At 49.0% G+C, this 16283-nt stretch overlaps 1 protein-coding gene across 1 annotated transcript in view; it reads right to left on the reverse strand.

The window, feature by feature from the left end:
* The window catches only part of CCNY (cyclin Y), a 124008-nt gene extending 120190 nt beyond the window's left edge, over positions 1-3818 (reverse strand). Inside the window, exon 1 of the mRNA XM_069958937.1 lies at positions 3385-3818. Coding sequence (XP_069815038.1) covers positions 3385-3538 — 154 coding nt within the window. The 5' untranslated portion in view covers positions 3539-3818. The remainder of the gene's footprint in view (positions 1-3384) is intronic.
* Positions 3819-16283: the final 12465 nt, after the last annotated feature.

The raw sequence follows: 16283 nt of genomic DNA on the forward strand, positions 1-16283 counted from the left end.
GGCTGCACCGAAGATGTTGATGCGCGGGGGACCGGGAAGTAGACCTGCAACATGTGTAGGTAATGTATGGTGTTTAAACAAGGGCTGCAAGGACATCCGTAACGATGTCCCTGCAGCCCTCGCTAAATGATTATTGGGCCATGGAATAGGCCTAGTAAACGAGCGCTGATTTAGCAGATCGGCGCTCATTTACATTATTGATCAGGCCCCCATCGGCCCGTTGAATAGGACCCCAAACATTCAATGCTAAAGGAGGCATTCTCCAAAAACCTACATCTCAGTCTGATAAAGAAGTGCCCACCCCCCATTTGCACTTCTATGGCCCACTATCAATATTACCTGCAAGTTTACCCTGAACTTGTCATACAGATATGACTATAAAAACTAACAATCCTCACCTCCTACTCATTCCTAACCTCAAGTGGTTGGAGGGTTCATATCATTAGTAATGACAAAGAGGACTACACATGACAGCCGCAACGTGAGAGGAAGAAAAGAGGAAGGATTTACAGACACACAATTAAAGTAGCAAGGCGACTGGATCCGAATCCTGGTAGAGCTCCTGTGCGGCCTCCTTCACACACACCATCAGCAGTGTGGGTGACAGGCATGCTGGATTTTCATGAAAAGCATGCTTTTTTTTTATTGTGGAGGTGTTTTTATTCACAGCTACAGATCTAAATTTATCCTAGGATGTATTTTCATGATCATTATAGATAAGTAAGTACATATGAGGATTTAAAGTGGTAGTCCACTATCAGATAAGTATATTTAAAGGGGTTATCCAGTGCTAAAAAACATGGCCACTTTTGCACCACTCTTGTCTCCAGTTTGGGTGCAGGTTTTAAAACTTAGTTCCATTGAAGTAAATGGAGCTTAAAGGGATTATCCAGCGCTACAGAAACATGGCCACTTTTCCCCCTCTCCTGTCCCCTGATTGGGAGGGATTTCAAACTCAGTTCCATTGAAGTAAATGGAGTTTAATTGCAAAACACACCTGAACTGGAGACAAGAGAGAGGGAAAAGTGGCCATGTTTTTGTAGCGCTGGATAACCCCTTTAAAGGAGTTATCCAGCGCTACAGAAACATAGCCACTTTCTTCCAGAGAAAGCCCCACTCTTGTCTCCAGCTTGGGCGGGGTTTTGCTGCTCAGTTCCATTAAAGTCAATGGAGCTTAATTGCAAACAGCACCTGAACTGAAGACAAGAGTCATGTTGTCTCTGATAGAAAGTGATATATATAACTTACTGATACAGTGTTATCACAAATTTTACTTGTATTAGCATATTTTCATGTAATTCTTCCCTAACAGGAAGTTGTGTGGTATTGTCTCCAGCTGCTCCCTTTGTAGGCCTGCTTGGATCTTGTCTCTGAGCTCTACCCCCACTCCCTGATTGATGTCACCAATTCTGAACAGCTTCCATCACCATCATCCATATCTGTTTACTGGGGCATTTAGGAAGAATGAGCTGTGTTTATAGCAAAAATGTCTTGTGCTGAGCAACGCCACAGAAAGAGGTGCAGACAGGCAATAGATGCAGCAGTTGCTGCAACCTCACTGTGTGTCTGCTGTAAAATGTGATGTTCTGCAACAGCACTGGGTGGAAAACTGGCAGGAGTGCTGTGGGAGGAGGGGTAGGCAGGGTGGGAGGACTGTCACAAAGAGCTGAAGGAATGCAATACATACTCTGATGACTGCTGACAAAGTCAGAATTTTGAGACTCCCTCCCAGTTGTCAATTTATTCATACATTTCCAGAAGGAATAATGGAATTTTGACACAATGTAGCATGGGTTAGTGCCATCCAGCTGGGTACTCTGCATCCAGGCCGATTGCTGGGACTATTAGGCCACATTCTCACCAAGGAGCGGTATAGGGCTGAATCCAAGCCCCCATGCTATCACCAATAGCTACGATTGATCGGAAACAAGACCCAGCTGTTGGTAAATGCACAGGGACTTGGTTTTGACCCCATTTATATATTGGCATGATATATATGATTATATTTATATTATATATGATGATAATCACCCCTGTAATAACATAACATGTATGGGTCTTAGATAAAAGAATTTTATAGCTCACAAATACTGGTCGATTGTTTAAGAAACATAAGGGAGGCAATTCTATAAAAAAAAACTACTAGAGACCAAGTGGCCCTTGGCTGTGTATGTGTCCGCCCCTACACCTGTATACTAACAATGATAATATAATCATCAACTATGATCAACTATGTTGGCGCTATACAAATAAATGTATTATTATTATTATTATTATTAACTTTTTCATGTCTGATCATTTTCAACGTCTTATGTGATTAGAAGATAACAAAAAAAAACACAAACCGTGACTTCATGAGAAACATTACCAATCCCTCGAAACTGACTACAACCACATGTCAGCAACCCAGACTACATCTAAGACAGAGGTAAGACCTGTATGGTGGCTATATAGAAGGACAAGATTGTTAGGGCGCCATGGATGTGATTAGGCAATCATATGTCATCAATATTCTGTATGAGCCTGTCATCTAATTCTAATAAATCAAAGCACCAATAAGAATATACTTGGACGCTGTATCTCATACAAAAAATTGGAGCAGTATCAGTATCATAAAAAGTCCCATTTCCATGTCATTTTGCTCCAGTCCCCTCATCATCATGGTCATTTCCACAATTTAGACTCCATTAAATCCCTACAACCCCAAAGTCTATTTGATGCCAGACGACTTATGTGACTCTCTGCACAATCCTATTGCACCAGTGACTAACAACAATTCTCCATCCTGTCAAAAACCAATGGGATACATTTGATCCAATTGTTTCTTTTTGCCTACAACCCCCAGTCTATTTGATGCCAGACCACTTGTGTGACTGTCCGCATATACTTGCTTGCAGGATTTAATCCTATTGCACCAGTGACTAACAACAATTCTCCATCCTGTTAAAAGCAATGGGATACATCTGATTCAATTGTTTGTTTGTTTTTTTGCAACATTGACATCTGGTTGTATTGTATCCTTCTCCTCTGCCCAGAATACCATGCAGAAGTTAGGTCCAGTAGTGGCTGATGGCAGCAGCTTTGGGTACAGTAAATCTATGCATTCAGCTGGCATCCTCCTCTATCCTCTCCTAATACTGGTGATGTGTGCCTGGATGCAAGCTGACAGCACACTAATGGAGCCCTGCACGACCTTAAGAGAAATCCAACTGTCAATCATCATTCCACCCACTGGACTGAGATCAGCAAGAGGTTCTGCAGCAGCTGGGCAGGTGACGCCCACAGGGCAGTCTCATTGTCAGGCTGGCATCCCCAGAGGGTGCCCTCTTGCAGAGCATTGTTTCCTTGCAGAGCATGCAGCTGCATCTCCCCCCTCCCCCTTACCGTCTATGTTCTCCCGGTCACTGATGTGCTGCAGGTTGCACCCGGTGTCCTCCCTGCTGATGTCCTGCTCTGGCCGGTAGGACTCCAGTCTGGAGTGGGCATTTCTCCGCAGCTTGGGGCTGGAGGACACGCAGCAGGACGTGGTGTTCCCCATGCTGGTCCCCTGCTATCTCCCCCTCCTCTCAGCAGATCACAGCAATGATGGGGAGAAATCAGCAAGATGCACCCCCTGTATGTCAGATACAGATGCCAGGGCTGGGGGGCTGCTGCTGCTAGCAGGGCATCTCCAGCTGCAGGGTGGGGGGCTGATCCCTCTAGATCAATAGCCCCTCATGGTGGATCCAGCAGCACACAGGCATCTCCCAGGCTGGCTCATGATTAATAGGATCCTGTATTCATGAGGCTTCTCGTCCCTGGTACACAGGGGCTCCTCCTCCTGTCTCTCCTCCCCAGCACCATTACCACACAGCCCGGGGCTGTCACTGCCGAAAGGTTCCGGTTCAAAGGGGAGGAAGAGAGTGAGGGAAGCCCAGCTGCTGCCTGTCATAGCAACGCATCCCTGGAGAGGGGAGATGGGAGAGAGGGGAAGAGAGAGGGACAAGAGAGGGGAAGAGAGAGGGGCAGGAGAGGGAAACAGAGAGGGGAAGAGAGAGGAGCAGGAGAGGGGAAGAGAGAAGGTCTGCCTAACCCCTGGTCCTCTGTATACAGGAGATGTGAGGGGGGAGAGAGAGGGGAAGAGAGAGGGACAGGAGAGGGGAAGAGAGAGGGACAGGAGAGGGGAAGAGAGAGGGACAAGAGAAGGGACAGGAGAGGGGAAGAGAGAGGGACAGGAGAGGGGAAGAGAGAAGGTCTGAATAACCCCTGGTCCTCTGTATACAGGAGATGTGAGAGGGGCTGCCTGACCCCTGGTCCTCTGTATACAGGAGATGTGAGAGGGGCTGCCTGACCCCTGGTCCTCTGTATACAGGAGATGTGAGAGGGGCTGCCTGACCCCTCGTCCTCTGTATACAGAAGATGTGAGAGGGGCTGCCTGACCCCTGGTCCTCTGTATACTGGAGATGTGAGAGGGGCTGCCTGACCCCTGGTCCTCTGTATACAGGAGATGTGAGAGGGGCTGCCTGACCCCTGGTCCTCTGTATACAGGAGATGTGAGAGGGGCTGCCTGACCCCTGGTCCTCTGTATACAGGAGATGTGAGAGGTGCTGCCTGACCCCTCGTCCTCTGTATACAGGAGATGTGAGAGGTGCTGCCTGACCCCTCGTCCTCTGTATACAGGAGATGTGAGAGGGGCTGCCTGACCCCTGGTCCTCTGTATACAGGAGATGTGAGAGGTGCTGCCTGACTCCTGGTCCTCTGTATACAGGAGATGTGAGAGGGGCTGCCTGACCCCTGGTCCTCTGTATACAGGAGATGTGAGAGGGGCTGCCTGACTCCTGGTCCTCTGTATACAGGAGATGTGAGAGGGGCCTGCCTGACCCCTGGTCCTCTGTATACAGGAGATGTGAGAGGGGCTGCCTGACCCCTCGTCCTCTGTATACAGGAGATGTGAGAGGGGCTGCCTGACCCCTCGTCCTCTGTATACAGGAGATGTGAGAGGGGCTGCCTGACCCCTCGTTCTCTGTATACAGGAGATGTGAGAGGGGCTGCCTGACCCCTCGTCCTCTGTATACAGGAGATGTGAGAGGTGCTGCCTGACTCCTGGTCCTCTGTATACAGGAGATGTGAGAGGGGCTGCCTGACCCCTGGTCCTCTGTATACAGGAGATGTGAGAGGGGCTGCCTGACCCCTGGTCCTCTGTATACAGGAGATGTGAGAGGGGCTGCCTGACCCCTCGTCCTCTGTATACAGAAGATGTGAGAGGGGCTGCCTGACCCCTGGTCCTCTGTATACAGGAGATGTGAGAGGGGCTGCCTGACCCCTGGTCCTCTGTATACAGGAGATGTGAGAGGGGCTGCCTGACCCCTCGTCCTCTGTATACAGGAGATGTGAGAGGGGCTGCCTGACCCCTGGTCCTCTGTATACAGGAGATGTGAGAGATGCTGCCTGACCCCTCGTCCTCTGTATACAGGAGATGTGAGAGGTGCTGCCTGACCCCTCGTCCTCTGTATACAGGAGATGTGAGAGGTGCTGCCTGACCCCTCGTCCTCTGTATACAGGAGATGTGAGAGGGGCTGCCTGACCCCTCGTTCTCTGTATACAGGAGATGTGAGAGGGGCTGCCTGACCCCTGGTCCTCTGTATACAGGAGATGTGAGAGGGGCTGCCTGACCCCTCGTCCTCTGTATACAGGAGATGTGAGAGGTGCTGCCTGACTCCTGGTCCTCTGTATACAGGAGATGTGAGAGGGGCTGCCTGACCCCTGGTCCTCTGTATACAGGAGATGTGAGAGGGGCTGCCTGACCCCTGGTCCTCTGTATACAGGAGATGTGAGAGGGGCTGCCTGACCCCTCGTCCTCTGTATACAGAAGATGTGAGAGGGGCTGCCTGACCCCTGGTCCTCTGTATACAGGAGATGTGAGAGGGGCTGCCTGACCCCTGGTCCTCTGTATACAGGAGATGTGAGAGGGGCTGCCTGACCCCTCGTCCTCTGTATACAGGAGATGTGAGAGGGGCTGCCTGACCCCTGGTCCTCTGTATACAGGAGATGTGAGAGGTGCTGCCTGACCCCTCGTCCTCTGTATACAGGAGATGTGAGAGGTGCTGCCTGACCCCTCGTCCTCTGTATACAGGAGATGTGAGAGGGGCTGCCTGACCCCTCGTCCTCTGTATACAGGAGATGTGAGAGGGGCTGCCTGACCCCTGGTCCTCTGTATACAGGAGATGTGAGAGGTGCTGCCTGACTCCTGGTCCTCTGTATACAGGAGATGTGAGAGGGGCTGCCTGACCCCTGGTCCTCTGTATACAGGAGATGTGAGAGGGGCTGCCTGACTCCTGGTCCTCTGTATACAGGAGATGTGAGAGGGGCTGCCTGACCCCTGGTCCTCTGTATACAGGAGATGTGAGAGGGGCTGCCTGACCCCTCGTCCTCTGTATACAGGAGATGTGAGAGGGGCTGCCTGACCCCTCGTTCTCTGTATACAGGAGATGTGAGAGGGGCTGCCTGACCCCTCGTTCTCTGTATACAGGAGATGTGAGAGGGGCTGCCTGACCCCTCGTCCTCTGTATACAGGAGATGTGAGAGGTGCTGCCTGACCCCTGGTCCTCTGTATACAGGAGATGTGAGAGGGGCTGCCTGACTCCTGGTCCTCTGTATACAGGAGATGTGAGAGGGGCTGCCTGACCCCTGGTCCTCTGTATACAGGAGATGTGAGAGGGGCTGCCTGACCCCTCGTTCCTCTGTATACAGGAGATGTGAGAGGGGCTGCCTGACCCCTCGGTCCTCTGTATACAGGAGATGTGAGAGGGGCTGCCTGACCCCTGGTCCTCTGTATACAGGAGATGTGAGAGGGGCTGCCTGACCCCTGGTCCTCTGTATACAGGAGATGTGAGAGGGGCTGCCTGACCCCTGGTCCTCTGTATACAGGAGATGTGAGAGGGGCTGCCTGACCCCTCGTCCTCTGTATACAGGAGATGTGAGAGGGGCTGCCTGACCCCTGGTCCTCTGTATACAGGAGATGTGAGAGGGGCTGCCTGACCCCTGGTCCTCTGTATACAGGAGATGTGAGAGGTGCTGCCTGACCCCTCGTCCTCTGTATACAGGAGATGTGAGAGGGTGCTGCCTGACCCCTCGTCCTCTGTATACAGGAGATGTGAGAGGGGCTGCCTGACCCCTCGTCCTCTGTATACAGGAGATGTGAGAGGGGCTGCCTGACCCCTGGTCCTCTGTATACAGGAGATGTGAGAGGGGCTGCCTGACTCCTGGTCCTCTGTATACAGGAGATGTGTGAGGGGCTGCCTGACCCTGGTCCTCTGTATACAGGAGATGTGAGAGGGGCTGCCTGACCCCTCGTCCTCTGTATACAGGAGATGTGAGAGGGGCTGCCTGACCCCTCGTTCTCTGTATACAGGAGATGTGAGAGGGGCTGCCTGACCCCTCGTTCTCTGTATACAGGAGATGTGAGAGGGGCTGCCTGACCCCTCGTTCTCTGTATACAGGAGATGTGAGAGGGGCTGCCTGACCCCTCGTCCTCTGTATACAGGAGATGTGAGAGGTGCTGCCTGACTCCTGGTCCTCTGTATACAGGAGATGTGAGAGGGGCTGCCTGACCCCTGGTCCTCTGTATACAGGAGATGTGAGAGGGGCTGCCTGACCCCTCGTTCCTCTGTATACAGGAGATGTGAGAGGGGCTGCCTGACCCCTCGTCCTCTGTATACAGGAGATGTGAGAGGGGCTGCCTGACCCCTGGTCCTCTGTATACAGGAGATGTGAGAGGGGCTGCCTGACCCCTGGTCCTCTGTATACAGGAGATGTGAGAGGGGCTGCCTGACCCCTGGTCCTCTGTATACAGGAGATGTGAGAGGGGCTGCCTGACCCCTGGTCCTCTGTATACAGGAGATGTGAGAGGTGCTGCCTGACTCCTGGTCCTCTGTATACAGGAGATGTGAGAGGTGCTGCCTGACCCCTCGTCCTCTGTATACAGGAGATGTGAGAGGGGCTGCCTGACCCCTCGTCCTCTGTATACAGAAGATGTGAGAGGGGCTGCCTGACCCCTCGTCCTCTGTATACAGGAGATGTGAGAGGGGCTGCCTGACCCCTCGTCCTCTGTATACAGGAGATGTGAGAGGTGCTGCCTGACTCCTGGTCCTCTGTATACAGGAGATGTGAGAGGGGCTGCCTGACCCCTCGTTCCTCTGTATACAGGAGATGTGAGAGGGGCTGCCTGACCCCTCGTCCTCTGTATACAGGAGATGTGAGAGGTGCTGCCTGACCCCTCGTCCTCTGTATACAGGAGATGTGAGAGGTGCTGCCTGACCCCTGGTCCTCTGTATACAGGAGATGTGAGAGGGGCTGCCTGACCCCTGGTCCTCTGTATACAGGAGATGTGAGAGGGGCTGCCTGACCCCTCGTCCTCTGTATACAGGAGATGTGAGAGGTGCTGCCTGACTCCTGGTCCTCTGTATACAGGAGATGTGAGAGGGGCTGCCTGACCCCTGGTCCTCTGTATACAGGAGATGTGAGAGGGGCTGCCTGACCCCTCGTCCTCTGTATACAGGAGATGTGAGAGGGGCTGCCTGACCCCTGGTCCTCTGTATACAGGAGATGTGAGAGGTGCTGCCTGACCCCTGGTCCTCTGTATACAGGAGATGTGAGAGGGGCTGCCTGACCCCTGGTCCTCTGTATACAGGAGATGTGAGAGGGGCTGCCTGACTCCTGGTCCTCTGTATACAGGAGATGTGAGAGGGGCTGCCTGACCCCTCGTCCTCTGTATACAGGAGATGTGAGAGGTGCTGCCTGACCCCTGGTCCTCTGTATACAGGAGATGTGAGAGGGGCTGCCTGACCCCTGGTCCTCTGTATACAGGAGATGTGAGAGGGGCTGCCTGACCCCTCGTCCTCTGTATACAGGAGATGTGAGAGGTGCTGCCTGACTCCTGGTCCTTTGTATACAGGAGATGTGAGAGGGGCTGCCTGACCCCTGGTCCTCTGTATACAGGAGATGTGAGAGGGGCTGCCTGACCCCTCGTCCTCTGTATACAGGAGATGTGAGAGGGGCTGCCTGACCCCTCGTCCTCTGTATACAGGAGATGTGAGAGGGGCTGTCTGACTCCTGGTCCTCTGTATACAGGAGATGTGAGAGGTGCTGCCTGACTCCTGGTCCTCTGTATACAGGAGATGTGAGAGGGGCTGCCTGACCCCTGGTCCTCTGTATAAAGAAGATGTGAGAGGGGCTGCCTGACCCCTGGTCCTCTGTATACAGGAGATGTGAGAGGGGATGCCTGACCCCTGGTCCTCTGTATACAGGAGATGTGAGAGGGGCTGCCTGACCCCTCGTCCTCTGTATACAGAAGATGTGAGAGGGGCTGCCTGACCCCTCGTCCTCTGTATACAGAAGATGTGAGAGGGGCTGCCTGACTCCTGGTCCTCTGTATACAGGAGATGTGAGAGGGGCTGCCTGACCCCTGGTCCTCTGTATACAGAAGATGTGAGAGGGGCTGCCTGACCCCTGGTCCTCTGTATACAGGAGATGTGAGAGGGGCTGCCTGACCCCTGGTCCTCTGTATACAGGAGATGTGAGGGGGGCTGCCTGACCCCTCGTCCTCTGTATACAGGAGATGTGAGAGGGGCTGCCTGACCCCTGGTCCTCTGTATACAGAAGATGTGAGAGGGGCTGCCTGACCCCTGGTCCTCTGTATACAGAAGATGTGAGAGGGGCTGCCTGACTCCTGGTCCTCTGTATACAGGAGATGTGAGAGGTGCTGCCTGACCCCTCGTCCTCTGTATACAGGAGATGTGAGAGGTGCTGCCTGACTCCTGGTCCTCTGTATACAGGAGATGTGAGAGGGGCTGCCTGACTCCTGGTCCTCTGTATACAGGAGATGTGAGAGGGCCTGCCTGACATAAGGCTTCTGATGTTATCTTGTGTGTTTTTTGTTTTTTTTTACAGTGGACTGTTATTCCATGTGTTTAAAGCGACTCTGTACCCACAATCTGTGCGCCCCCCCCCCCCCCCCCAAAAAACCGATTGTACTGTCGGATAGCTGCTTTTAATCTTTAATCCAATATCTGTCCTGGGGTCCGTTCGGCAGGTGATGCAGTTATTGTGCTACTAAAAAAACTTCACACCTACCGGATCTGCAGCAGATTTTCTGCTACGGATCCACAGCGGATCCGCAGCGGATTTGACTAAATGAATGAACACAGCATTAAATACGCACTGTAAAATCCGCTGCGGATCCGCTGTGTGTGAAAGCACCCTTAAACTTGCAGCCCTGTGTCAAATTATCATCTTCCCATTTTATATCAAGATGATAAACTGAGTAGAATATTAGGAGAAGGATGTGGTATAGTAGCCAGAAGAGGTAAGACCATTGGTAATGTTATCTCTCCTACAGTCCCTAGCCATAAATCCAATACTAACAGAACGTGGCTATCCCAAAAGGGATTTTTTCAGTGTGGGGGGGCCAGGTGTAATGTCTGCAAATATGCTAAAAAAACCTCTAAGTTTAATACTTCCGATAATAAAAGAAACTTTGACATCTCATGTTTTATGAACTGTAACAGCGATCATGTTATATATGGTATCTCCTGTTCCTACTGTAATAAATTGTATGTAGGGTGTACAGCTAGAAAATTAAAGACTAGGATTGCAGAGCATATATATGACATTAGCAGGAAAGGAGAAAATGTATCAGGAGCGGCCAAGCATTTTATCATAACACATGGTGGTGATTTGCAATATTTCTCCTTTTTTGCTATAGAAAAAGTGTACAGAAATCATAGAGAAGGCAGTTGGTCTCAGAAATTGTTCAATCGTGAAGCATATTGGATATTGAATCTGGACAGCCGATTTCCTAAAGGACTGAACTACAGAACTGACTTGTTGTATATTTATTAATTTATGGTCCTCACTGTTAGCCTATGTTCACATTGCATCCACAGGGAACTGGACGGCTTCTCCCACTCTCCTTAATGGTGTCATGATTTCAGGTGTCGGTAGCTTTGTCTGATTCTGACGCATGCGCATAGTATTCACCTGGACGCCGACGGAGGTGGGGGTAAGCACTAGCTCCCTATGTTAATTTTTTGTTTCTATATATATATGAGTGTTTTTAATTCAGTGAGTGTTATGCTGAGATAAAGACGGTTGCGTCGAAACCCGTTGCTTTATACACTATTTATGTGGATTTTATACTTGTGTGCAGTTAATAAAGGTATATGATTTTATGGGACGGAGTGCCTCACATGGACTTTTCCGTTTGGATTGCTGATGCTGACCTAGCAAGCTCCTAGGTGTAGAGTGCACCTCCCTGGATACCTTTAGAACACGGCCAGAACAGGTTTGCACATGTATGATCTCGCAGCACATAATTTTTGGTTGATGCGGTGAACTTTGCATTTTTGTTCGTCAAATTATCATGGCCTAAAATGTGTGTGCCCTAGGCTTGCACCGCCTCTCCGTCCTTCCTCCCGACCCTCCTCACCATTAGGAATGCCCCAGACAGGATTTCTCCTATTCATCACGTGTCTGAACACTGCACATGTGTTGGATTGTTAAGGCACCTGTGCAGTGTTCAGAAAAGTGGTGATTAGGAGAGCATTCCTAATGAGGGGGAGGGTGGGAAGACAGGCGGGAGAGGCGGTTAAGAACTAGGGCATGGACACTCTAGGCCACCCCAATTTGACACAGGGCTGCAAGTTTAAAAGTTGTTTTCAAGGACAAAAACTGCATCACCTGCCGAACGGACCCCAGGAAAGATCTTGGATTAAAAGCAGCTATTCGAAGGTACAAGCAGTTTGGTGGTGGGGGTCAGATTGTGGGTACTGAAAATATTTTTTCCTGGATTTCCCCCTTTAAGTTTCTATCCTTGTCTGGAGTTTTGCAGTAAATGACAGTTCCCTATACATTATTAGGCTGACTTCACACTGTAACACCACACAGCACGCTTTATTCTCTACCTGTAACACCACACAGCACACTGTATTCTCCACCTGTAGCACCACTGTATTCTCTACCTGTAACACCACACAGCACACAGTTACTACCTGTAACACCACACAGCATGCTGTATTCTCTACCTGTAACACCACACAGCGCTGTATTCTCTACCTATAACGCTGATATTGGCATAAAGTAAAGAACTTTTTGAATTTACTTTTTTTTCTTTTCATTTCCACGCACATATTATGTTCAAGCATCTTTTATCTTTGAAGTTGAGCCCCACAATAAGGAGTTTATCTAATACTATCTTACATGGGATATACTGTTTATGCCTTGTTTTTTCTCCAGGTGGGATTGGCAGTGCCGGCTCTGGTCCTCTCTGCCGTTTAGCATAATTTACTTGTGTTACTGCATCATTTTTGTGAATACGCTGCAGTACTGCTGTATTCTCTACCTGTAACACCACACATCACACTGTATTCTCTACCTGTAACACCACACATCACACTGTATTCTCTACCTGTAACACCACACAGCACTGTATTCTCTACCTGTAACACCACACAGCACACTGTATTCTCTACCTGTAACACCACACAGCACACTGTATTCTCTACCTGTAACACCACACAGCACACTGTATTCTCTACCTGTAACACCACACAGCACACTGTATTCTCTACCTGTAACACCACACAGCACGCTGTATTCTCTACCTGTAACACCACACAGCACGTTGTAATCTCTACCTGTAACACCACACAGCACACTGTATTCTCTACCTGTAACACCACACAGCGCGCTGTATTCTCTACCTGTAACACCACACAGCACGCTGTATTCTCTACCTGTAACACCACACAGCACTGTATTCTCTACCTGTAACACCACACAGCACGCTGTATTCTCTACCTGTAACACCACACAGCACACTGTATTCTCTACCTGTAACACCACACAGCACACTGTATTCTCTACCTGTAACACCACACAGCACACTGTATTCTCTACCTGTAACACCAGACAGCACACTGTATTCTCTACCTGTAATACCACACAGCACTCTGTATTCTCTACCTGTTACACCATACAGCACGCTGTATTCTCTACCTGTAACACCACACAGCACACTGTATTCTCTACCTGTAACACCACACAGCACCTTGTATTCTCTATCTGTAACACCACACAGCACGCTGTATTCTCTACCTGTAACACCACACAGCACCCTGTATTCTCTACCTGTAACACCACACAGCACACTGTATTCTCTACCTGTAACACCACACAGCACGCTGTATTCTCTACCTGTAACACCACACAGCACCCTGTATTCTCTACCTGTAACACCACACAGCACACTGTATTCTCTACCTGTAACACCACACAGCACGCTGTATTCTCTACCTGTAACACCACACAGCACGCTGTATTCTCTACCTGTAACACCACACAGCACCCTGTATTCTCTACCTGTAACACCACACAGCACGCTGTATTCTCTACCTGTAACACCACACAGCACCCTGTATTCTCTACCTGTAACACCACACAGCACGCTGTATTCTCTACCTGTAACACCACACAGTACGCTGTATTCTCTACCTGTAACACCACATAGAACACTGTATTCTCCACCTGTAGCACCACTGTATTCTCTATCTGTAACACCACACAGCACACAGTTACTGCCTGTAACACCACACAGCATACTGTATTCTCTACCTGTAACACCACACAGCACGCTGTATTCTCTACCTGTAACACCTCACAGCGCGCTGTATTCTCTACCTGTAACACCACACAGCGCGCTGTATTCTCTACCTGTAACACCTCACAGCGCGCTGTATTCTCTACCTGTAACACCTCACAGCGCGCTGTATTCTCTACCTGTAACACCACACACCACACTGTATTCTCTACCTGTAACACCACACAGCACATTGTACTCTCTACCTGTAACACCACACAGCACGCTGTATTCTCTACCTGTAACACCACACAGCACACTGTATTCTCCACCTGTAGCACCACTGTATTCTCTACCTGTAACACCACACAGCATGCTGTATTCTCTACCTGTAACACCACACAGCGCTGTATTCTCTACCTATAACGCTGATATTGGAATAAAGTAAAGAACTTTTTGAATTTACTTTTTTTTCTTTTCATTTCCACGCACATATTATGTTCAAGCATCTTTTATCTTTGAAGTTGAGCCCCACAATAAGGAGTTTATCTAATACTATCTTACATGGGATATACTGTTTATGCCTTGTTTTTTCTCCAGGTGGGATTGGCAGTGCCGGCTCTGGTCCTCTCTGCCGTTTAGCATAATTTACTTGTGTTACTGCATCATTTTTGTGAATACGCTGCAGTACTGCAATGACACTCCAACATGTGTGAACACAGCCCTAATTTCCCTGCACACTTCTGCACAATCAGTGAAGTTGCAGCAGCTGCTTCTGGCCGGTCAGAGATGGTGGATCACTCAGGGGATTGGGGTATCCAGCCAAGCCTCCTGTGACATCACGCCCTGCCCCCTGTCTGCATCATCAGTCTGTGCTCAGCAAACACACACAATGTGAGACAGAGGCATGGAAGATTTGTCTCCTAAGGTGGGAGAGCAGTGGGAGCAGGAGACAATGTGGATTGACACAGAGGCCACTTTTCTTCACTGCCTGGATTTTTTATCAGCTACCAGTGTGGCAGAACGGCACAGATATGCATTGTATAGACACTTCTATATAACTTTTTATGTACTTTTAATAGAAAACAAGTTTTCCTCATGTGGAGTTCGCCTTTAAATGCAGCCCTCTCGGGTTTGGACAGACCCAAAGAGTTTGGCTAATCTCTATTGATAACCAATCCTTCTAATGAGCAGAATGAAGGAAAACACGCATCCTCTCTGTTGTTTCCAGGCACAGCGCCATCTGTACATGTGGCCGTGTCTAGTACTGCAGCTTATAATCATTCAAGTGAATAATGTTCTGTAGGATGATGTCTAGACATTTTTTTTTTTTTTTACAATTAGAAACTAAACATAAGTAGAGGCATCAGGATTCTAAGGAAAATCCACAGATGCCCTCTGATTATTATTTTTTTTTTAGCATAGCGTACCTCAAGTGATCCAATAAAAAACCTCTTAGATGCTTGTCGGTGTGTAGATTCAAGTTTCTAATCTAAAATAAAAGAATTGTGTGCCTTCTTCTATTTGTAGCTTCATTCAGTTGCACGCTGCACGCTTCATTTCATTATGGGACAGAGTGGGAGGACTGCAGCTCTTTACTTCCCTCCTGCTGAGAGAAAGCTAAAATATCTATCAAAAACAGTAAATAATAAGGTTTCTGAGGAACTTGTTAGCTAATAAAGTCCTGTGATTACAGCAGCATGGGCACTTATTGGAGCCTATAGCCTCTGTGTTGTGTGAAAGGAGTCTTTTTACAGGGGGCAATGGGGAGTAGGAAGAGTATGGGGGCATTCATATGTTCAGTGCATGGTCTGTAAATGGAGTTCAGAGCTATCGGCATCATCATTCATAATGATGCTGGGAACACAGAAAATTAGAATCAATGGAGCTGCTCACAGAGGGGAGGGGGTTTCGTCACACTGGGGGCCGGTTAGGAATAGACCGGCACCATGCGGGAAACCTTAAAGAGGTATTCCGCTCAAACGTAACTTTTCATATATTGCTGTCCACTATCCATTCCATGCTTGTTAATATCTATTCAGTTTCCTTCCCCCAGTTCTGAGCTGCTGCTTTCTGCTGATGACACATAAAAACTGTGTTAGCTTTTCTCTCCATCTCCCCCTTCCTTCCGATATGGCTGATGTAAACAAGTCCCTGGCAGGCTTTATAGATTTTGTAGCTTCTTCGTAATGCCGGAGGGATAATCATAGTGAGTTCATCACAGATTAACCCTGCCAGCATTACACAGAAGATAAGCAAAGAAGTAGGAGTGGAATACCCCTTTAAGAATTATCTAAGGAACATTTCTATGCAATGCACAAGGAGTTTCCCAGAATGAATAGACATGATTGACTCCTGCATTGGCTAAGCCTCTGTGTATTGAGTATACAGTGGTGGATCCTAAGCATTGGGGCTGTACACAGCATCTGATATATTCATCACCAAGTCCAAATCCCAGCATGTTATGAACTGTAACAATCCCATCTGTGAAGTTGACTATTACTAATATGTGGTTTTGGCAATTAATATCATGCAGCTACAATTCAGTAATAGTGATAAATGGCAGAGATAACTAAAAGGGACAAAAAGTAATGGGAAGTCCGCCAGGTTCCCTTTTTTATACGGGGCATGGCAGCTGGAAAGATAGATGCTTATAATCAAGCATTTAAGT

This window comes from Dendropsophus ebraccatus, chromosome 2, assembly GCF_027789765.1.
Source record: "Dendropsophus ebraccatus isolate aDenEbr1 chromosome 2, aDenEbr1.pat, whole genome shotgun sequence".
Taxonomy (NCBI): Eukaryota; Metazoa; Chordata; class Amphibia; order Anura; family Hylidae; genus Dendropsophus; species Dendropsophus ebraccatus.